Raw genomic sequence first — 24,558 nt, forward strand, 5'->3', positions numbered from 1 at the left:
TTTTAATAAATATTTATTCATTGTTGAAATCACCACATAATCGTAGTTCATCTAAAGTTTTATGTACCACTACCACTGGAGTATTGATTACCTTTGGTCGATAGATCAAATTCCATAGTCCATGGAAATCTAAATAGCGCTGCATCATTTGTTTTTGTAACTAATAACGTAAGCTATTCTATTTTATCATTTAATTGGACTTTTATATAAGCTTCTCCCAATTGTTGCATTAATGATGGTTACTGCTGAACCTTTATTATATTCCATTTTAATTTCGTGGTTGTTTATTAATACCATAATTGTTGGGTGCTATCCATATTAGTAGACTTTTTTTATTGAGAAATCTGAATCATAGTAGTTACTATTGTAATTTGTACCTAAAACTTTTCCTTCATTCTTACAACACACGGCAAAGTGTTTTAATCTCTTACATTTGCTGCACATTTTTCCGTATGCTCAATTCTGTATAGCAGGAAAAATTACAAATATAGCATGGTTTTCTTGTATTATTATTATTCGTGTGACAGTTATTATAACCTTGAACTGGATTTCTTTTTACGTATAATGGTCAATGTTGCAGATATGAAATCGTTCAGTTCAGATTTACTATTTAGAATGTTTTTTCAAGCAGATTTTTTAGGATTTCTTATTAGATTAAAATAAATATTCGAAAAAATTAGGCATTTTCATTGGCTAGAAAAAATTAACCATTATTAATTAAATTAACAAAAATTATTATTTTTAAATTTTCTATTTATTGTTAAAAATAGATTTTCATATTATTTATTGGTTAACCACTAGTGAAAAAATATGATTTTATTTTTTAATATACATTTACTAAATAATACAAATAGATTGCACGATGAGATTACATATAAAATTGATAATCTTCTATAATTTCTAAATATTAAACAAGTGTTAAACAAGACATGTTTTCTTGTGAAAGGGCCAATCCAACTTTTGACAATAAACGCTGCAATAATATATCTAAAAAGAAGTATAATATTTGAAATTACTAGAAAATAAAAAATAAGGCTGGATTCTAGTGGGATTTGATCCTAAAAGATTTAATATCTGATCGACTTTTAAAATCTGTTATGAGATCAATCTTCCTTTAATAACATTTTTTAATTCTACATAATAATAATCTAAGAATTATTGATTAATTTTAAAAAAATGATCTCACTGATAGATTTTTAAAATTACATCTTGACGGATCGGATCCCACTGTAAATCCGGCCTAATGCTTATTTCATCGCCTCAAACGATCATTTTAATTTTTTCATGCTACATTGTATTTTAAAAAATATATCATAATTTTTTTTAAAGAAGCTTTTAAGACATTTTACTAGATTTTACTAATGTAAAAAGTTTTGAAACATTTATTTTTATATAGCCATTTCAGAATAGTAAAAAGATTAGTAATTGGGGTGTGATTCGTTAAAACGACCACATGGAATCTAATTGGATAATGGTATTTTAAGCACAACTATTTTAAAAAAACTGTCTCTATTACAATATTCTATAAATAATAATTAAAAAACTATAATTTATTCATAATTTGTTCAATCTTCCGGTCTCTAATGACTAGGGCAAAAAGTTGAAAGACCAGACCTCGAAAATTATTAATTAAATAAACTTATAAAGACTTATATAACCCGCATTTATTTGATGATATATGAATATAAATATCTAAAAATCGATAAATTCCTATAAGATAATTATTTCAAATTCAATGTTAATTATTTAATAATATTGAATTACTCGTCCTCTATTTTTTAAATTGGGTTATCGATCATAACTCAAGTTTGCGACTAGATTTGCTATTGTAAAATAAAAATTATATAATAATTTTATCTCAAGATAGAACATTTTATAAAAAAGGGAATCTAATAATTTCTTTTTTTAATACGATAATTATTTCTAAGTGAATATTGAACTATTAGTCCTTAAGTTTTTAATTTGGGTTCCCGATCACAACTCGAGTTCGTGACTCGCGTTGCTAATGTAAAGTAAAAATTATACAATATTTTCGGATTTATAAGAAGAGAACAATTTTTAAAAAAAGAATCTAATATTATTAAAGATAATTATCTATAATATATATAAAAGCCTTGTCACACTTTCACAATTTATAATATATATATTTAAAAAATAGTTAATTTTGAAAAGTGTCTGTGGCCCAATCGGTAAGAGCGTCGCTTACAAATCTGATGGATAGGTTCGAATCCCAGCTAAGACTTTTTTTTCTAACCCAACTTGGTCATTTTTTATAATCTAACTTTGTATACTTTTTTTTAATTATATTAATTTCCTTTTTTTTATATTATTTATGTACTCAATAAAAAATTTAATTTTGCTAATGAGGGTTTTGTATATTGTTATCATGGTAACAGATTTCGGATTTGGTTAAAATTGGCTTCAAGAAATTGAAATCCAATTATTTTAGGAAGAGCATCACAGATTGTTCCATCATTAAGATACCAAATATTTATATCCAAATCAAATTTAGATTTAAGATAATGGATAAGATAATGAATACCAAGGTAAAATAAACGAGGACGTTTGTCCCCTGCTGGATACTTTCTTCAGAATCTATGACATGTTGGCTGAATAAAGGAGTTTTAATGTTACAGTATGTCTCTAAGAATATGATAAAAATAATTTTGAAATGTTCACGAAATTTGCTATTGAAAGCATTTTTAAAGTCTATTTTAATAATAGCCATGTTAGGAGGAGGATTTTGGAATACAAATGGCATCTGAAGCTATTTTGTCTTCCCTTAACACCAAATCCTAATTGATAAGTATACTTAATAAGTTAAGACCGAAGGTTTTGACCAATGGCAATTATTTTTGCTAATAATCTTCGAAATAGCCCATTGCAATGGGGTGGATACCACCACAGTGTTTGTAAGATAATCTGGTTTGCCCCCATAATTGATTCGAATCTATGATGGTCTTTTTTTAAAAGAATATATAGGAAGGTTTTAAAAGCATTTAATTGATTCTTTGAGAAGAATGTAGATTTTATAGGAAGTGAGAGAGCAAAATCTATTGTGTCTGGATGTGGAAAATTTCTTAAATGATAAATATCTTAACTCACAAATCATATTTCTTTTTATTCCATATTTCCATAATATATTTGGCCTTTTTTCTAAAAATTTATAGAAATCTTGGACGGATGAATACGGATAATCTATTCCTGTAATCAGACTATTCTGATTCATCCATCGTCAAATGAAGGTAAAATTTATTATTTATCCATACGGAGAAAATTCTGATTCTCCGTCATTCTTGACGGACTCTCAGCTAGTTTTAGATAATATTGATATTATTCCTCTATGCATAAAAATATGATTGAGTAAATTATTGACAATAAAATATTATAGTTGACCCCTGCTCTGTGCGGGTTCGTGCTCAGATCAGGCCTGAGCATCAAATTGGGTCGTAAATTTTATAACCAAATAAATTAACAACACTAGGTAAAAGCTTTAGTTTTTTATATAGTTTATATTCACCATTTTTACAAATTAAAAAAAAATAGCCGTCAAAAAAAGAGAAAAAATTGAATGAACAACATTTGAATTCGACTTCCGTGGAATAACTTGTATTTAGCGATTACATCTGGTTTGGGGGCTAGTAATAATTTCATTTTGAGAAAAAAATAAAGCGGTCTAAAAAATTCCAAAAAAATTATTATTTGATATTGCATGACTGAAAAAGACTGATGGAATTGTTATCTTTCTAAGAAATTTTTAATAGTTAACCAATCAGCAAAATATACACGCCTAAAATAAATAGGATCCCTTATAATTTATTAAAATCTGAAAAAAATTATTAACAGATAATAGCATAAAGGGATTGGTATAGTCTTCACCAAGCCTCGACTTTGATTAGCTAGGGAATATATGGGAAATTATGAAAAGAGAGTTAGACAAATATCGTTCATTTGTAGATAAATATTCATCATGTAGCATAAAATGCAGAGTTGTTAATCGCTACTTTTAAAAGTAGCGCGCTACCGCTATCGCTATTTGTCAAAAAAAATAGAGCGCTATTAACTACTATTTTTTAAAAGTACTTTAGCTACTTTTTAAGCTACGTTCTATAAAAAAAATTTAGAAACGAATTTTTTTATTTTTTGCTTATAATGTTATTGTAAAGTGAATATAAAATCAACAATTATAAATATTAAAATATAGTTAGTTTGAATTATAAAAAAATTTATGTAATAAAAATAAATATTTATTACTTTTTAAGCTACTTTTTATAAAAAAAATTTAGAAACAAATTTGTTTAATTTTTTTGCTTATAATGTTATTGTATAGTAAATATATAAAAATCAACATTTATAAATATTAAAATATAGTTAGCTTTGATTATAAAAAATTTTATGTAATAAAAATAAATATATATGGTGATTTGTTGCATATCATAAGTTTTTACCTAGTGTTATGTGTCCAACTATCTGCCGTGGTACATATATATGATATCCCTGACAACTCTACTATTAGGGAAACTTTCATCACTATAAAGCTCTGCTATTTTAATCATTAGTGTCTGGCGACATAAAATTGTTGTATCAGGGGATATATTTTTAATCATCATGGCAAATGCTGGATTATCAACCAAGGACATTGGCTGAACTGTATAAATTATATCAGCAATAACTTTATCAGCCAATTTCTTAGAAATATTGTCATTTGCATCTGGATTGATTTGCGAAATATTTTTTTTTACATTTTAAACAAATAAATTTGAAACCAGTTTTGGTTTTTATATATATTTTAAAAAATATTTCAAATCTAGGGAATGGGAAATTTGTATTATAGCTATTAAGAACATTTTCTTCCCTGGTATCTTCCATTTCATTAATATCATTGTCGGAATCACTTTCAACGATTTGGATATCCATAGGCGAAGACATTTTAAACTATTAACACGTGATACAAACGAAATATAAATTACAAATTGAAAATATATTTCAATTTCAAAATTAAATAATAAATCATAAAAATTATAATTAATCATGATATTATATTTAAATTTTTATTATACTTACCTTCATTATATTTTTTAAAAGTAGCTAAGTAGCGCCAAAAAAGTAGCGCGATTAAAAATTAAATAATTACAAAAAAGTAGCCGCTATTAGCTATAGCTACCAAAAAGATAGCGCGCTACTTAACAACTCAGATAAATGGCATCAAATATTTGTCAATAAGTAATTAACTCTTTTTCGGTAATCCCCCCCCTCGAAAAATGGGAAAAAATTATTTATTTATCTTTTTAAATTTTTATTTTTAATTAAATTTTTTTTAAAAAATTTTTTTTATTTTAATTTACTAAATTGATAATAAATGCTTGAAATTAAAAAAACAACTATTTTTATGTTTTTAATTTATTATAAATAATAATTGATCTACAATATTTGATAATTTTATATTTTTTTAAATAAATTTTAAATTATTTTGCATTACATAAAACTTGTCTATTTTTGTCATATTCCATTTTATAAAAATATATATTTGTCAATAGTTTATTCAAACGTATCATGACATTGACTCAAAGAATCAAAAAAAGAAACTAAAAGATTTTGTCAGATTAGATTAATTGAAAAGACAAGAGTCAGTGAAACTCTTTATTGAACTATATGATGTCGTATTTGCAGCACTGGAATTTTATATATCAAGCAAGGAAAAAGATTCAGCAGATGCTGAGAATCTTTTGCAGGCTATTCAATTTTTAATATCAATTCAATGTGTTAGTTTTTATTTAATTATTCATATGATTTTAGCAAAATGCTACAAAAAATTGTTTTGGAATTAAGGGAGGTATGATAGAGCAAGGAATATTGTTGAAATATTAACAAATATCAGAGAATGTGGATGAAAAATTTCATGAAATATATGAGAAAGTAAAGGAGATTGCAAATATGTTTGGGATTGAAATTTTTAAATGTAGAGTTCTAGACAATCCAATCGCTCAAATATTGATGCATCTACGATTGTATAAAATAAACATCTTTACTCCCCTTATTAATACATTTTAATTTTATTTTAAAAAGCTTTTATTTTCTTTTGCCGGTTGAGTCTAAACTGTTGATTGCACTTGAAACATGAGAGGATACTAACGCTGATGATTTAGTAGGCTCATAAGATAAGTTACTTTGTGATGTCAAATTTTGGTATAAAAATTTTGACAGAATAAAGTATTCTTTGAGACCAAAAATGCTCTGCAGGCCCTTTCCATGTGTAATTGCACTTTAGATTCCCTGACTAATATCAAAACATTATTTATTTTAGCTACCTTACCAATTAGTACCTGCACTAATGATAGGTCTTTTTCAACTTTAAAAAGGTTAAAAACCTATTTAAGAAATACCACCTGTTAAAAACGTTTAAATGGTTTAGCCCTATTAAATATTTATAAAGAGATTATTATAGATAAAAATTTGATTCTAGATAAATTAGCAAAATCTCAGAGAAAAGTAGGCTTCTCTTTATAAATTCAAATCAAAAAATTGCAATATGATTATATTAGTTTTAATATATAATATTTATAATCAAATTTTTTCGTAAAATGAATTCTTAGTTATAACATTTATATAATTTTTGTATTAACTCTTAAAATATATGCAATTAAATACTATTTTTTAATCAAAGTGCTGTGTATTATTTATATTTTGATAATATCGTCATATTTTTTTAAATACCATTATTAGCATAAGAATTGCTTATATTTTATGTAATTGCTAAATTAATTTTTTTTAAATAATTTTTATACAATAAAATTTTTAATATTATAATCTGTATAAAATATCTACATTTTGAAATTTATTTTAAATAATAAAAATAAATACATGATTATATAAAGGAATTTTATGCTGAAGTATTTTTATATAATAAATAAAATCTATAATGAAAACTCTCTAAAATTTTGTTATATGCAAATATTTAAAATAATTTTAACCTAAGATATAAGCAATTGAGTGTTCATAAAAAATGGGAGGTTGGAAGCAGGAGGGCCCCCCCCCTCCATGAGAAAATCCTGGCTACGCCACTGTATGTGATGGACGTTTTTTATTGAAACAAACCTTACTTTTAAATTTCATGTTAATTCTGATATGGCTAGAAGAAAATAAAATTTTTTAAATTTTTATATAAAGAACAATAACTTCCTAAAAGTTCATTAAAGGAAATCAAGTTCTCAGTGTTTTTTAAATTTAATGTCATGAGAAATTGTATATGGCCGTTTTTAGTTGAAGTAGTGATATAGACTCAACTCTTTTTATATATAATTTTACAAAAAAAAGTTTAATAAATTTGGTACAATATTAAATATGAATAACCCAGTGCTGTAAAGTTTTGTTTATGAAAGAAACATAATCGTTACTTTTTTTAAAAGTAAAGAATAATGTGTTATTTATAAAAAATTTAATAATTCATAATTAAATTAATTTAATTCAGCCGAGTTTTCAACTCAAACATTCAAAAACGTTTTAATACTATTTCCCAGTTTTGTATATTAAATCGGTCAAATACTATTCAGTCAATTGACCCATATTTGACAGGTCAAATTCAAATATGTTTTTTAAAATATGAACTTCATTTGTATATAATAATAAAATGAATCTATGTATTAAATTTTGCAATATTTTTTTAATTCATTCTATAAGTTTATTTCTACGTGGCAAAGACCTGTTCTGATCCATTCAATATTATCATTTTTTTAAAATATTTTTAGCCAATTTTAGGTTATGATATACTTTTACCAGTCTTCCTGTTGTCGAGATCTTCAATCGCTTCGATTTCCGTTTTTGGCATGACCCCAAATTGAACAATCTCTTTCTGGAAAGGGTAAAACTAGGTATTATTAGTAAAATATCAGCACTTATGGATAAGGAGGGTAAAGCATGTCCCGCCAATTTGACGGAAAATTCTGATTATTTCTTGTGGAAGTGACTGATTTCCATATATTTTAGCTATCAAATATTGGGGGGATTCGATGAATAAGCAGCATAATGAGCATATTTTTAGATATAAATTAGGTTAATTGACCAAATTAAGCGGTCAATTGATGGATTTGCCAACACTGCTATTTCCATTGAAATTTATTTTTGAACATTTTATAAGCATATTTTTCGAAATTTTGTACATAATCAAGGTTATTAAATTACTTTTAAATCATAAGTAGACCTCAAAAAAAATATTCGAATTATTCAATTCGTTCCTTTGAATACAAAATAATAGTGATGCAAAATCGATCGATTTAAGCTGATTTTTAAAAATGGCTAACTCAATATTTTAGCCAGAAAAATAATTGCCTGATACTCGAGATTTCACTAATAGATGTCCAAACTTTTGTGCCATCTATTAGCAAAATCTTCAGACTTGCGTAATAATTTCCTGGATAAAATATTGAGTTAGCCGGTTTAAAAATCGGCACAAATGGAGCGATTTTGCATCACTATAAATAATAATGTATTCGTATTAGATACAAATTAGAATAACCAATTATTCGATTCGAATAATTTAAATAATGCGAAATTTTCGTTTTAATAAATCTTTAAAATTTTAATATTCAACAAACATTAAATATTCCAGGTTAAAAATGAATTGAAATTCTTTCATAGCATATTTTCTTTTATAATATTCTTTTATTTTTTAATTTTTACAAGGTAAATGTTGTTGTAAAATATTTTAGTTCTTTATTAAATTTGATAATCTATCATTTCAAAATAGTAAATAACTCACACATATCCTCATTATAATAGCCATTTTTATAATATCGCTCATTATAGTTAATTATGACTCTTCTTCGAATAAAATAGTATTCGTCTAAAACAAATAGAATATTAAATTATTCGATTTTAGGAGGTTTATAAGTGAGTTATTATATTTAAATTTATCAAAATAAAAATGTTATATAGTAATTTTATGTTAAAATTTTCTAGTTAACAAAGCATTTTTTGAAATAACGAGAAAAGCGTTACTAAGTAACGTTTACAGCACTGGTATTACCCAATAATTTAGAAATTCAAGAAAAAAAGCTATCGTTCAAAGTAAAATAACAAACCTGATTACAATTCTTGCAGATTTTTGTATTTTTAAGTTCGCTACACACGACACAAGAGGCATCTAGTTCAACGTGATTATGATTAACTGTTTCTCCTTCGTTAACACTATAAAATAAAACGTTTTGTAGGATGGAGTGAGATGTGGGATTATCACCCTTAATAATTTATAAAACATTTTAGATAATGAAATAAAAATCGTAAAATAGAGCCTATAAATTTATAAATTTAAAAGGTGGTATAAAAAATACCTTCCACGAACCTGGTGATTCAACGATTCTCTCAGGCCGAGCTTCGGCCAGTTTTTGTATTTTTATTTCCATGCAAAAAAAAATCCCCAAATTTCTTATTTTCCTAGAGAGCTTCTAATTTTCCAGTTTTACAAAAATAAGTAATAATATTATTTTTCAAAACCTATCTTTATTTTTTTTGGACCAGAACTTTTTAACATTTCAGTTTGGGACGGGTGGGATTTCATAACATTGGTCCGGGCTCTAGTATAAAGGATAATCATCGTAATTTAATATACGTGATATGTTTTTTATTATTATAAGAAAACGTTATCGGTTTCGTATAAATGATTATAATTAAAAAATAATCAATAAAAAAGTTAAAAACAATAAAAAAAATTTTGAACAATTTAAATATAAATTATTTAAGAGTAAAAAAAATTAAATTTTCAAATACATAACTAAAATGTTTTACCAAAGGAATTTTATGAATTTCATATAATAGAGTTCTAAAAATGGCGCTATCTTTGTGGGGGTAATTTTTGATCATTTCTCTCAAGAGTCTCTCAACGTAATGCGTTTCGGGTTTACATCTAATAGTGTGAATAACGCTTAAAAAATAAAAATAAATTAATATGATGGTTAAAAATTTCAATATTTCATAACTTATTATTATATACAAAATAAATATTTTTCCGTTTTAAAAAATTCTAAAAGCGTTACCTTTTAATAAATCTTTGCAAATGTATATTGATAGTTTCAGTATTATTTCCAAATGTTTCGTGGTTAACAAGATCTATATTTCCATGATTAAAAGCGTTTGTCATGATTTTATTGATTATAAATAATGCGTAATGACACTTAAAACTTTTTAATTCATCTTCTTTGTCCAAGTCCTCACTATTTTTGATAAACTCTGTCAGCACACTCATGACTGTAAGGTAATTTTGTAACAATTGCGGGTGCCGATGTATATGGAAGATAAACTATAATTAAATATATTTTATGTTTGATTTTCAAGGAATAAAAATATTAAACTTTTTATTTATATTTAAAAAATAATAATATTAAGGAATAAAAATATTAAACCTTTTATTTTTATTTTAAAAAAAATAATATTATTCCAAGTAAATAATTACTTTAAACGGATGGATATTTTGTAAATTAATGTACATCTGTAAATCACGGAAGAGGTGAGAACTGATTCGCTTATCTACAACTAAGCCTAAAATTAAAAAATGTATATTATATAATTCTAGTGCTGTAAAGTAACGTCAAAAAAGTAACAACATTACTAACTTCGTTACCTTTTTGAAGAAAAGGAATGCCATTTGTTACCTTCTTCTAGAGGTAACGGGGAACGATAACGCGTTTCTCTATTTTTGAGTAACGGCAACGCAACGTTACTCGTAACTTTAAATTTTATCTTAAAAAATATTTAAAAAAAAGAAAAACATATTTATTATACTATAAAATTACTATTATTTATTTATTAATATAAATAATTTAAGCCGAATTTTTAATTCATATCAAACACCATTCCTTCATTTTTATTTTAAATACTTCTTAAATTTTAGGTCCAATTAATTAATATTCAATCAAAATTCAAAGTAAATGTAATAATAATATTATTATTCTATTTTATAATTTATTTCAAGAATATTATGTCCATAGTACTTACTTCTTTAAATGAATATGATTTAATCATTCCCTGGCCCCAATTTGAAACATATTTTACACCAATAAAGAAAATTAAGTAAATGTAAATTATATCCCAACACAAATATTTCAACCTCAATGTCAAGCAGTTCAAACTTAAAAAAGCATATGAGGATAAAAAGATGAATTAATATATTATTATTTTAAACATTACTATAATAATAGAATATCAAATCATGGGTATTATAAAATAACCATTAAAAGAACTATTTTTCAAAATTAAAATATAAGCAATTAAATTATACTATAGTATAGGGGAACCAACATTAAAAATCCAAGACAAAATATTGGTGTTGGTTCAAAATATTATATTGGGTTTAAGGAATATCTTCTATTTCTTGTTTCAGTATTGCTATTGGTCTAACTTCAAATATTGTTAATACATTTAAAGAATAAATTAGTGATTTTAAAAAACTTTGTTTAAATAAATATGTATTTTTAAATAAATATATATATGGAATAAAACTATGAAACAATATTGTTTTAGAGAACTGAACCTAGATATTTTTCCTGATCCTTTTTAAATGATAATTCTGAATTCTGAAAAGGATAAGAAATTGAAAAATTATCTTTGGCTATCATAATTTCAATTTTTAATGTTTTGTTTGAAAATAAGTTTAGTGAGGGATTAAAAAATGCAATTAAATTTTTAAAAGATCTATCTATAATTATTAAAAAGGCGAAGTTATTTTTAATAAAAAAATTCAGGAATTAATAATATTTTAAATAAAAAATTATAAACCGTACATTCCTCAAAAATGAAACAGATTAATGAACATTTGAATAGTAATAAATAAAAAAATCGAAGCCAATCAATTCACACTCATTGAAATGCAGAAACCATCTACATCAAAGTCAAAATAGCACAATCAGCTGTTGATGAATTAGTTTTTAATTTTGTAATTGAAGAATTACAACCATTTTCAATTGTAGAAAGCAATGCATTTATTAATATTATCAAAAAATTGCAGCCAACTAAAAATGTGATGTCTAGGCCTACCCTCGTATTGTATTAAAAATTAACAAAACATATGGCACCATTACAGAAATTAGTAGATTTATTGTGCATCCCAAAAATTGTCTGTACAACTGGGGATTCTTGGTCAGCTTATCATCGGTATATAATATATATTTTTTATAGATTGATAATATTGTCTTAAATTCTTATTTAGGGAAGAAGGTACAATTGCCATACCCAGACACTCGTGAGAGGGTTTAAGCCTGCTTATCTTGTAAAAGGCTAAACCAAAAATACACATTTGATTATCTAGCAAAAATAATCCTTGAAATTTTTACCACATATAAGATACAAAATGAAGTGATAAATGCATTACCGACAATACTAGAAATTATATAAAAACTTTTGCAATTATTAAAGTTCAAACAAAAAAAAATTTTAGGTAAAAAAATTATATTATATTTATTAAAAATTTATTAGAGTATATGAACAAGTAGAGGAATCGAATGATGACATAGTTCCTCTACCATTATTCGATCTATTTGAAAATAAAAATACTGATGATAGTATTGTATACCTAGGCATCATTCCTATTCAGCACACACTTTAAATCTCATTGCAAGTGTTGACATTGAAAAGGCAGATAAAGATGTCCATTTTAAAACCATTTCAAAAATTACATTTTCTAAGTGTAAGCTATTGTGGAATAAACATGAGCAATCTTCAAACTGTGCAGCTATTTTTAAGAAAAATATGGGAAGATATCTGATTAAACCGGTTATAACAAAATGAAACTCTTTGTATAACTCCATGAAATTAATAGATAGTCTTATTAAGGTTGCCAAAAAAATTGACGAATCTTGTGATAAATCTGATTTAAAGAGATTTTCAGATAATGACAAGTCGTTCATATTGTATGATTAGTGTTAATTAAGAAATATAATATTATATATATGATTTAATAGATTATGAACTGATAACTACGACTCTTTCAATTTTAGAGAGCAAAGAAAAAATGCATTTGAAATATCTCACTCCCACGATAACTAATATATTATTAAAACTTAAAAAAAATGGCTTTAAATGATTAGAGTTTTGTAAGCTGCTTATAAATTCAATCCTGAAAGGCATAGATAAAAGGTATACAGTTCAAATATTACTTACAAGCTATATTTTGATTATCTTTTATTTTCAATAGATTCAAACACATCTATAAAGATAATTATATACTATCCGCAATAATTCACCCGCTATTTAAATTGTTGGCTCTGGATAAAATTAAAGATCAACAAAGGAAGAATGTTAGAATTTATTTCCAGTTTGAGAAAAGATCTTGGTAAGGAAATACCAGATTTAATTCCTTTATCCAACACACAAACCGAATATTTTCTGATAAAGATAAATGTTTTTATGATGAGGAAATGAATGAAGATCCTTGTGAAGATGATCTATTTAGCTTTTTCCAAAAATAAATATAATGCTTTAAAATGTTTTTATGATGAGGAAATGAATGAAGATCCTTGTAAAGATGATCTATTTAGCTTTTTTCAAAAATAAATATAATGCTTTAAATATTTTTAATAAATTCCCCGAATTAAAATTTTTTTTATATTAAATATAATACAACTCTCCCATCCTCTGCGCCAATTGAACGTGTGTTTAGCATGGCGAAAGGTGTTGAGTACTAAGCGCTCTTGTTTTTCTGATCAAAATTTTGAAAATCAATTGTTGCTAAAAATAAATAAAAAATTAAAAGAAAAAGATGTTATCTTATATATGTTGTATTCCATATCAAATCAATTGAAGATTCAACCCGACCCCCTACGATTTTTTTTAAAATTTGTATGATGGTATATACACTAACTAGTAAAAATATAAAATTTTAATTCTCAACTCAGCTTACTTCATGAGATATGGCCATTTTTAGAAACGCGGAAATTCCAAAATACACTATATTTAATTTTAAATATCGCAAAGTAATTAAGCTAAAGACATGATTTAAATTTTATTAAATAGCATTAGAATAGCTCTTTAATATGACATAAAATTTTATTGAAAAAAGTCTATTACCAAAAACCGGAAATGGCTATAAAATAAAAAGCTCTTTTTTTTCTTTTAAATTTTTTTTACAGATAGACATTATACTTCTTAATATTTGTACAAAATCCTAGATTGGGACGAGTACTGGGCCAAAAGTTATTACACTTTAAATATAAGTAGTATATCCTATATTATACCAAATATAGAGTAATTATTTTTTTAAAAAAGTGGGCAATATATGTGAATAATAGCATTAAAACTAAAATCCTAAAAAATCTGATTATTTTGCATTTATTAAATGTTAAAAAACTCAAAACAACATTTACCAAATCGTATTGTATTATTTTAAATATAACGCATAAAACCAAGTAGAATAATTCCAAATGACGTTGCAAATAAAGTAATAGAATTTTATAATTCTGATGAAAACAGCAGACTTATGCCAGGTATGAATAATTTTATATCAATGAAAGTTAATGGAAAAAAGAACCAAGTGCAAAAGAGATTAGTTTTATGTAATATAAAAGAATTATTTACCAATTTTAAAGAAATAAATAGTAATATAAAGATAGGTTTTAGCAAGTTTGCTATTATGAGATTAAAAAACTGTATTTTAGCAGGCGGGTCTGGAACGCATACAATGTGCATCTGCACATTTCATCAAAATTTAAGTTAATTATAATTGGTGGTAAATTAGATAAGTTAACTGCAAACCAGCATAACTTTCCATTTCCTCCCTTAAAATATTATAAACACTACATTACACAAAGTCTATGCAATCCAGCCCAGCCTTGCTGTTACTTAAGGAAATGCCAAATGTATCCCGGCACTTTGGAACTTAAAGAAAGACTACACTTATTGTTTGATAATAATGCCATAGATTATATAACATTTAAACAATGGTTGGCAGCTGACCGTACTACACTCGAAACTTTTACAAAGTCCGCCAAGGAATTTGTGGAGTATTTGATTTAAAAATTAAATATTTTAATTCCTCATGCATTTATTTATTCGGAACAATCTTCATTTTTTAAGTCATTAAAATCGAATTTGAAGGATGGGGAATATATTATAATATCCGATTTTGCAGAGAACTACGCTTTTGTAGTTCAAGATCACGCTCAAGGTTTCCATTGGACTAATAATCAAGCAACACTTCATCCATTTATGATTTATTACCGCGAAGGCGATATCATCAAACATTTAAGTTACGTGATTATATCAGATTGTCTCAAACACAATACTTGTTCCTTTCATTTATTTCAAATAAAATTAATTCTATTCTTGAAAGAAAGATTTGATAAGATTTCAATAATATTTTATTTTTTTGATGGAGCTGTTACTCAGTGTAAAAACAAAAAAAACTTTGTAAACCTCTACAATCTTTATAATGATTTTGGGATCAAGGCAGAATGGCATTTTTTTGCAACTGCACATGGCAAAACTTCTTGCTTGCGCTAGTTTAGGGGGAATTACTAAGAGGTTGGCGGCTAGAGCAAGCCTGCAACGTCCTCATGAAAATCATATAATAACTCCTATTGACTTATATAATTATGCGAGAATCAATATCCCGGGAATTAATTATATATTTGTTAGCAACGTAGAATATTTAAGAATGGAAATCAATCTTGAAAATAGATTTTTAATGGCCAAACGAATTTCCGGGACACAAAAATATCATTCATTTATTCCAATGGAAGGAAAAATGAAAGTCAAATTTTATTCTAATTCGTTAGATTATTTAATGTATGATATTATTTAATTAATATGTTTATTAAAATAAATTTCCCATTAATTAGCTAAATAAAGTTATAAATATTTTTACAATTATTTTCCCTCTAAAATAAAATAGCTAAACTTATGTGCTAAATATGACTCAATGTCTACTAGTGATATGCATAGGGCCTAATTTTTCTAACACGGCCAGAAAGATTCATAAAAAAATATATCCGGCCTGATCCCAAACGAATTTTCTTTTTATTTATTTCGTAAATTACTATTGGTATAATATAGGATTTAAGCCATACTACTTATATTTAAAGTGTAATAACTTTTTGCCCAGTACTCGTCCCAATCTAGGATTTTGTACAAATATTAGGAAGTATAATGTCTATCTGTAAAAAAAATTTTAAAGAAAAAAAAGAGCAATTTTTATTTAATAGCCATTTCCGGTTTTCTATTTCCGGTTTTTGGTAATATACTTTTTTTCAATAAAATAAATTTTATATCATAATAAAGAGCTATTCTAGAGCTATTTAATAAAATTAAAATCACGTATTTAGCTTAATTACTTTTTGAGATATTTAAAATTAAATATAGTATATTTTGGAATTTCCGCCTTTCTAAAGATGGCCATATCTCATGAAGTAAGGCGATTTGAAAAGTAAAATTTTACATTTTTATTAGTTAGTGTATATACTACCAACATGCAAATTTTTAAAAAAATCGAAGGAAGTCGGGTTGAGAATCGACTTTTTTTGGTTGATTTAAGAATACAGCATATATTTTTTTGTATAATTTTATTTATATTATAATTATATATTTGAAAATTTTTTTTATAAAAAGATCTTATCTTATTATATATTCTTTTTGTATAGATTTATTTATATTATATATTGTAGGAAAAAATTAAATATTTTTAGTATATAATATTTAATTTTTTAAGTAACGAGTCGCGCATTACTTTTTTAAAAAGGTAACGAGTAACAGTAACGCGTTTCTTTTTTGTAGTAACGTTTACAGCACTATATAATATATATAAATATTTATTTTCTTACGTTTTGAGCTGTAAAGTTTTCCGATCGTTTTCTCGATACTTTGTAGTGTTATATAATTTTTTATCAAATTAGCTAGGTAATGATACCCTGGAAGCAAATATTCAAATAACTATCATTATATATCATATTATATATATTATATATCGTCGATGATTCTAAAATCTTACCACTTTTTGGTCGATATTGAAGTTAGGTTCGAAAATTTCTTCATATTAAAAAAAATCAACAAAAATTAATTTTAACCAGATATGATGTTTTTTTAAATAGCTCTACAAAATTGTTGGAAACTGAGTTAGAACTAGGGATCTAAACAGTAAAGAATATCAATTCGGTTTAAGTTCAGATACAAATAATGGTTCATGGTCTACGTTTGGTTTAATAATATGGGTTCGGTTTGAACCTTTAATAACCGGTTCAAATTTCTTCGCATGTAAGTGTAAAAAAAATTATGTATTTTTTAAATTTTATCACTATTCTCTAAAAAATAATATTGAGCAGTATACGATTATAATATATTAAAATTTTTCTTTTGACAAATTATATCTGTAAGGACGAGCTGAAAACTATAGTTGGGTAATTACGCTATTTTTCTTGAGCCAATCTTTAGCCAGCTAAAAAGAATTTTAAGCCGAAAACTGTTACTTTAACCTCGGGGTTTTTCTTAAAAATATAGCTGTACAAATTTGAAAGAAACTATGCAAATTAAAACGCCTTAATGTTAATGGATTTCCTCCAGCACGTGTCTGTAGATTAAGCCGAATTTGTCGATATTTAGCCATTACCCAACTATAAATGAGAATATTTCTATGTACTAATTTACCATCAAATAGCAATGTATAATCTAAAAATAATTATTAATACTTATCAGTCAAAACTGCTTATTAATCATCTTAAAAAAGTTATATATGGTTCAGACCAGTTCACATACTTTTTAGATGTTCGGTTTAGGTTCGGGTGATAAATTTTTTAATGGTTGAGGTTTCCAATAAATAATAATGGTTAATACTGATTTAACTCGGTTTGAATCCCTAATTAGAATCAGAGGCTTTGGTACAAGATTTTGTAGTCATACCCGGTGCATGCTGATAAAAAAAAACAATTAGGTTTAATTCGCAATCTTAAAAAATAAATACTTTTTTTTTATACAATAAAATTAATTTAACTTTCTTAAAGAATTTAAAATTTTGGCCTAGCCCAAGTCTTTGAAAAAATTAAGATTAAAACTTTGCCTAACTTGTAGTTCATTTTTAATTATTTTTTTTCCTGCAGACTACTGAAACTATATATTTATAAAAATATTAAAGTATTACCAATAAACGATGCCATCTCAGCTGCTGTGCGATTCACTGTATTTTTCAACAAAGTCTCAGCGTTATTTTCTAAAAGTATTATAACAGCTTCTGGTTTTCCTATAGAAAAAATTAAATTCATTAATAATTTTCAGATTAAAAAATTTTTTATTATAAGGTAAAAAAAATTGCAAAGGAAATTTGTATATTTTGTTCATCGTGAATTGGTGAAGGATATTTATGTTTTTTTAGTTTTTATGTGTAAATAGAGAAAGATAATTAAAAAAAAATTTTTATTCGCGTCTTGTAAAAATATATATATAAACTAACTATATGATTAATTTTATTATTTTTGTGGAAGATATATTTTATTTTTTTTTGAAAAATATATTATTTTATTTTGTGTGAATAAAGTAAAATGCTGTTTTAGAGATTTATCAGAGCTTTCCCTTCCCTTTTCTAATTTTGTGTGGTCTGCCCTTCTGCCTTTTCCAATATTTGGTACCTAGTAACTTAAAAATATAAAAATCTGAGACGCAACACTAAAAAAACCGCTAAAGAATCAAAAAAAATTCCTAGGGAAAATAGTAAGATAAAGAAGATAAAAAATATATTTTGTGATAATAAATTAAATATATTAATTTTTTATAATAAATTGAAGTATAAATTAATTAAAGTATATATAAATAGAAAATACCAGTTTGAAATTTTTTTTAAAAAAAAAAAGAAAAGAGGTAAGATATAAAAAATTATAAACAGAATATTAAAGCGAAAAATGATTTTGAAATTATACCAGAGGCAACTCTAAAAATCTCTAAGACAGTGCTTCACTTTATAAACACAAAATAAAATATTTTCTACAAAATTAAAATATGTCTTCCTCAAAATAAAATAATTAATTTAAATAATATTTTATCGTCGTATTATATTTTACAAAAAAAAGCGAATAAAAAAATAGGTTAATGATGCTTACTACCTTAAGGTATTACCTATCAAATTTGAATTTTGTTTATTTTTCATTTGGATAGGCACTACCAAGTATATTTATAATATATATTTGAGAAATCGTGATTTTTGGAAAGCCTCTATGGCTAAGTAAGCAAGAGCTTCGCTTACTCATTCCATGGTCACGGGTTCGAATCCCGGGAATGGTCATGTTTTTTTCTTAATCTATTCCATCCTTGGGGGGGGGGATGATATATAGAAGGCCGGACTCGACCACGTGAATCCGTTATAATATATTAAATAATAAGGGTCTTATTACATTTTAATAAATTTTGGTCGGTATTTAGCAAATTATGTTGGTATTTAGAATATTTCAATCACTTGGTAGTAAGCATCATTAACCAAAAAAATTATCATTATCTTTCTTTATTTGCAAACATGAAAACCAAAGAAATACATAAACGTCCTTCGCCAAGTCACGATAAACAAAATATACAAATTTCACAGTTATACAACACGACCCCCCCCCCCTTCCTATCGATTCCAATCACATCTTGATCCTGGAATAAGCTTGCATTCCCATTTCCATCCCGCATATCTATGTCTGTCAATTGAGCTCCTTAGTGCTCCAACCATCTCTTTGTCCAAGTATCCCCTAAGTAACTTCTGATATCTACCGTATATTCATCTATAGTATAGGATTCTCCAAGATGTGCTATGGTTGAGGCGCAATGGGACATATTTCAAGGCATTATCAGTCGGTCTCCGCTTATGGTTCAGTGTCCGAAGTTCAGTTCGCTGAAGGCCAAATTCCCTTTTCGAGATGGAGAGACTCTCAAGTGATATGCTGAAGGGGTGCAGTTATGGTTCGTCCAGCTTCGTCAGGATGGATTGCTACTTGGTCGCGGATATGGTGAACGAGCAGGGCCAGAGGATAGTTGGGCCGATCATTCCATTCAGGAGCGACCATCCCAGCTGGTAGCATCAATGATGTGGTCAGAAAGCAAAACACTGAAGCCGTAATAGAAGATTTGAAAGATTTCCTGCAGGGGGGGATTGAGGATTCAGTTTTGTTTAATTATTATATGTATGGCATGTTGTATATTGGTGAAATTTCAACTTGGTGAAGGGCGTTATATTTTTTTTTGGTTTTCCTATTTGCAAATAGAGAAAGGTAATAAATGATTTGCGTTTTTTGTAAAAAAATATAAATATTATTATGATATAATCATTTTTATTTTTGTAAAAAATATATTTTATTTTTTATGGAAAATAAATTTTTTTTTTTGTGTGAATAAATTATTTTTTTTGTGTGAATAAAGTGGTGTTGTTTTAAAAAATTTTCAAAGTCTTTCCCTTTCTTTTCCTCATTTTGTGTTGTTTGACTTGACTTTCCAATACAACCCAACTCTTAACTGTCAAATTTGTATAGAACCTAAACTGAATCTAAAATATCAAAAATTTTCTCACTCAAACAACCTTTAGAAGAGGTCATGAACCAGGCAAAAAGATTTTTTGGTTTTGATTAGGCTAAACAACTTGTGCAAAATAGAAAGTTTTTTAAAGCTTAAATTAAGCAAATTTATGTCTTTTTTATAAAAAAAATTTATAGGGTAGGGCCAGCCAAATTATTTATAAGTAGGATTATCAGATCTCTTTTTTAAGATGCCTAAAAATATGTCCAGGATCAATTTTTATTTTAATTTGTTTTCTTTTTTAAAAATAAAGGATGTCTTTTTTATATTTCCTTGCATCCAACGATTTCTTGAAAAGTATGAAGCATTCTACTTTCTTTCAATTAACAATCTACTAATTATCAAAAAAAATTTTGAAAATAATTTGAATGGAGCATATATGTGGTTTGCCCATTCCTCAATGTATGTGTTTGAGGATAAGTTGAGAAGAAAAATAATTCAGTTATTGAAGTTAAACCATTTAAAATCACTAAAATAGAAAGAAAAAATAAAAAAGATTTCCATTAAAAAGCAATGTTTGAAACAAATATTTATGACGAAAAATCTAAGTAGATGCAATTAAATGTATATAAATGTAGTATTTAATATTTTGAATTTTCGTCAGAACCTCTTAAAGAATTTTGTTTCCAGTGGATGAAAGTTTAAAATGTTCCAAAATAGTGAAATTTATAAAAAATCTATAGGTTTTTTGAAAAATATAATTCTCTTCATCAAAAATTGGTCAAATATTTCTCGATATTCTAATCCTTGACAGAATAGTAAATTCTTAAATTAGGCGGGGTTTTTCCATATAAATTTTATTGGAGGTCATTAGGTTCAGTAGGCCTTTGGCTATATTCAATTTTTATAAAAAAAATTTGGGTTTTCACTTTTTTATAAAAATGTTTTTTTTTAAATTTGAATTTTAGTAGTTATCTTAAAAGTTTATTAACTTTACTAATTTTTCTTTCTAAAATTTCTTTAGTGATATATTTATATATATTTTTATAGGAAGGGGGGGGGGAGGGGGGTTATTTTAAAATGATATATACAAGAACAGGTAAATTTCTGAAAGGGGGCCCCCTTGCCCCCTCATCCCCAACTATGCCTATGCAATGTCAATGGACAATTATCCGTATAAACTATAAATGCATTTATGTGCAAACAAAACAATTTTGATTTTGCCAAGATTTCTATAAATTTTTAGAAAAAAGCAAATATATTATGAAAAATATCTGCATGTGAAAAATATAAAGAAAATATGATTTGTAAGTTATATTAATTTATTTTTAATTATTTCTTGTTATTAATATATAAATGCAATAAAAATAAATGACTGCAAAATAATTTAAACTCATTTTACTGTTTATTTGGGCATGACTAAAATACGCGCTCCCGAAAACTACGCGTCCCCGGTCAAACGGGTTTAATTTATATAATATTAATAAAAATCTTATTTAGCTTTATAAGATGAGTTAATAAATGTTTTTTATGATTTAAAAAAAAAATGATAACAGTAAAATTTTTAAAAAATTATTTTTTTTACATGAAAAAACTAGGCGTCCCCGATCAAGATACAATTTTTTTTTTTAAATAAAAGCAGATTCATATTTAGCTCATTAAATGAATATAGAAAATGTTTTTTATGATTTAAAAAAAAATGATAACTTAGTAAAATTTTAAAAAATTATTTTTTTAAATGAAAAACTACGCGTCCCCGGTCAATTTAATTTTTTTTAAAAAATAAAAGCAGATTCATATTTAGCTCATTAAATGGATACAGAAAATGTTTTTTTTGATTTTAAATAAAAGTGGTAACTTAGTAAAATTTTTAAAATACGAATTTTTTACATGGAAAAACTACGCGTCCCCGGTCAAGATACAATTTTTTTTTTAAATAAAAGCAGATTCATATTTAGCTCATTAAATGGATACAGGAAATGTTTTTTTTGATTTTAAATAAAAGTGGTAACTTAGTAAAATTTTTAAAATACTAATTTTTTACATGAAAAAACTACGCGTCCCCGGTCAAGATACAATTTTTTTTAAAAAATAAAAACAGATTCATATTTAGCTCATTAAATGGATACAGAAAATTTTTTTTTTATTTTAAAAAAAAGTAGTAACTTAGTAAAATTTTGAAAAAACACTTTTTTTTTCATTTTTTGACTAAAATACGCGTCCCTACGCGCCCCCGGTCAAGATAGATTATTTTTATAAAAATGAATATAGAATCGTGTATAGTTTTTCAAGGAGATTCCGAAAATGGTAATAATAATTTTTTTTTGACTAAACTACGCATCCCTACGCGTCCCCGGTCAAGATACATTTTTTTTTAAAAAAATAAAATCAGATTCATATTTAGCTCATTAAATGGATACAGAAAATTTTTTTTTTTATTTAAAAAAAAGTAAGTAACTTAGTAAAATTTTGAAAAAAACACTTTTTTTCCATTTTTTGACTAAAATACGCGTCCCCGGTCAAAATAGATTATTTTTATAAAAATGAATATAGAATCGTGTATAGTTTATCAAGGAGATTCAGAAAATGGTATTAATAATTTAAAAAAAAATTTTTTTTTTATATTTTATGTGTAATGAAGCTGGCTTGGAAATTTTTTTAATATAAATTTTTTTTAAAAAAAAATTATTAATACTATTTTCTGAATCTCCTTGATAAACTATACACGATTCTATATTCATTTTTATAAAAATAATCTATCTTGACCGGGGACGAGTAGGGACACGTATTATAGTCAAAAAATGAAAATGGTTTTTCAAAATTTTACTAAGTTTCTACTTTTTTTAAAAATCAAAAAAAACATTTTCTGTATCCATTTAATGAGCTAAATATGAATCTGCTTTTATTTTTTTAAAAAATGTATCTTGACCGGGGACGCGTAGTTTAGTCAAAAATAATTTTTTTCAAAAAAAAAATTATAAATACCATTTTCGGAATCTCCTTGAAAAACTTTACACGATTCTATATTCATTTTTATAAAAATAATCTATCTTGACAGGGGACGCCTATTTTAGTCATGCCCATTTATTTAAATACATAAAAAAATATCTTCTCTTTTTTACTAGGCAAGATCTGGTACCTATTTATAGGCCAGGCATAAAATTATATGGGTCGAGTCAAAAAAAAAACATTTTAAAATCCATGGGTCAGCACTTCCCAACTTATACTCTTTATTTATATAATTTGAGAGAAGATAATTTTAATTATATAAATTAATAATATCTTTTTTAAGGAGATTTGGAATATTTATAATGGAAAGAGTTCAAACCAGTTTTTAAAGATTCAAATATATTATATTATAAACTGATGCTGTTATGGTTCAGATACCTAATTATAATCCTTATAAAACTGCAATTTATGTAACCTGATAAGGCAGCAAACATTAATGCAGAATATTTATCTTTATGACCATTAAAATTAATATTTGAGCCATATGATATTAAAAGCTTAATCAATTCTTGATTTGCTTGAAAAGCTGCATGAAGCAAGGGAGTTAAAGAATTCTAACATATTAGTGATAAATTGCACAATATTATAAAAGGTACTTTATCTACACAATCAACTCGTACATCTTTTTCATTTAGCAAATTCTTAATAACCAAGAAATTGTCTTCTTAATTAAGTAAATTAATAAAAAAAATTTAATAAAAGTACTTATATTAAGTGCTTTAAAAAGTAATTTTTCATTTGGAGTCAAATTCATGTGTTATATAGTGGAGGTTAAGTTTTCAATTGGCATTATGTCAAATGTCACGTGACCTATCAAATCAGATACATTTTAGGTCACGTGATATAAAATTATTTTTTAAATCAAACTATATATACATAGTATAATATTTACTTAAATTAAAGAAATCCTTTGGTTTATATTCTGAATCAAATTGAGCAAGATAGTATATGTTAATTTGAAATTTTTTTATTATGCAAATAAAATTTAAATGAGACAAAATATTCAAAAAATGATTGCAGATATTCAAAGTAATCAATTTTTATTCATTTTGATTATTTATATTAAAAGAAAAGAAAACAACATATTTTCTGGTTTACAAT

At 25.5% G+C, this 24,558-nt stretch overlaps 1 protein-coding gene across 8 annotated transcripts; it reads right to left on the minus strand.

Moving 5' to 3' along the window:
- Window positions 1-801: 801 nt before the first annotated feature.
- Window positions 802-24,234, minus strand: LOC135931308 (ankyrin repeat and MYND domain-containing protein 2-like). 8 transcript variants are annotated; one of them, XM_065468332.1, is made up of 9 exons: window positions 24,163-24,234; window positions 18,110-18,208; window positions 16,800-16,886; window positions 10,445-10,530; window positions 10,174-10,291; window positions 10,029-10,101; window positions 9,781-9,916; window positions 9,086-9,233; window positions 802-987 (listed from the first exon to the last, which is right to left on the minus strand). In XM_065468332.1, the coding sequence occupies exons 1-9, from the start codon at window positions 24,209-24,211 to the stop codon at window positions 908-910; spliced, it is 876 nt and encodes a 291-aa protein (XP_065324404.1). In that variant the 5' UTR covers window positions 24,212-24,234; the 3' UTR covers window positions 802-907. The 8 variants fall into 8 exon arrangements, with proteins under 8 accessions (XP_065324404.1, XP_065324402.1, XP_065324407.1 ...); XM_065468330.1 differs by adding an exon at window positions 23,873-24,011 and having other exon boundaries at window positions 10,029-10,291; window positions 24,054-24,172; XM_065468335.1 differs by lacking the exon at window positions 24,163-24,234 and adding exons at window positions 19,585-20,076; window positions 23,873-23,929 and having other exon boundaries at window positions 10,029-10,291.
- Window positions 24,235-24,558: the final 324 nt, after the last annotated feature.

Source organism: Gordionus sp. m RMFG-2023, chromosome 1 (genome assembly GCF_954871325.1).
Source record: "Gordionus sp. m RMFG-2023 chromosome 1, tfGorSpeb1-WG-v2, whole genome shotgun sequence".
NCBI lineage: Eukaryota > Metazoa > Nematomorpha > Gordioida > Chordodea > Parachordodidae > Gordionus > Gordionus sp. m RMFG-2023.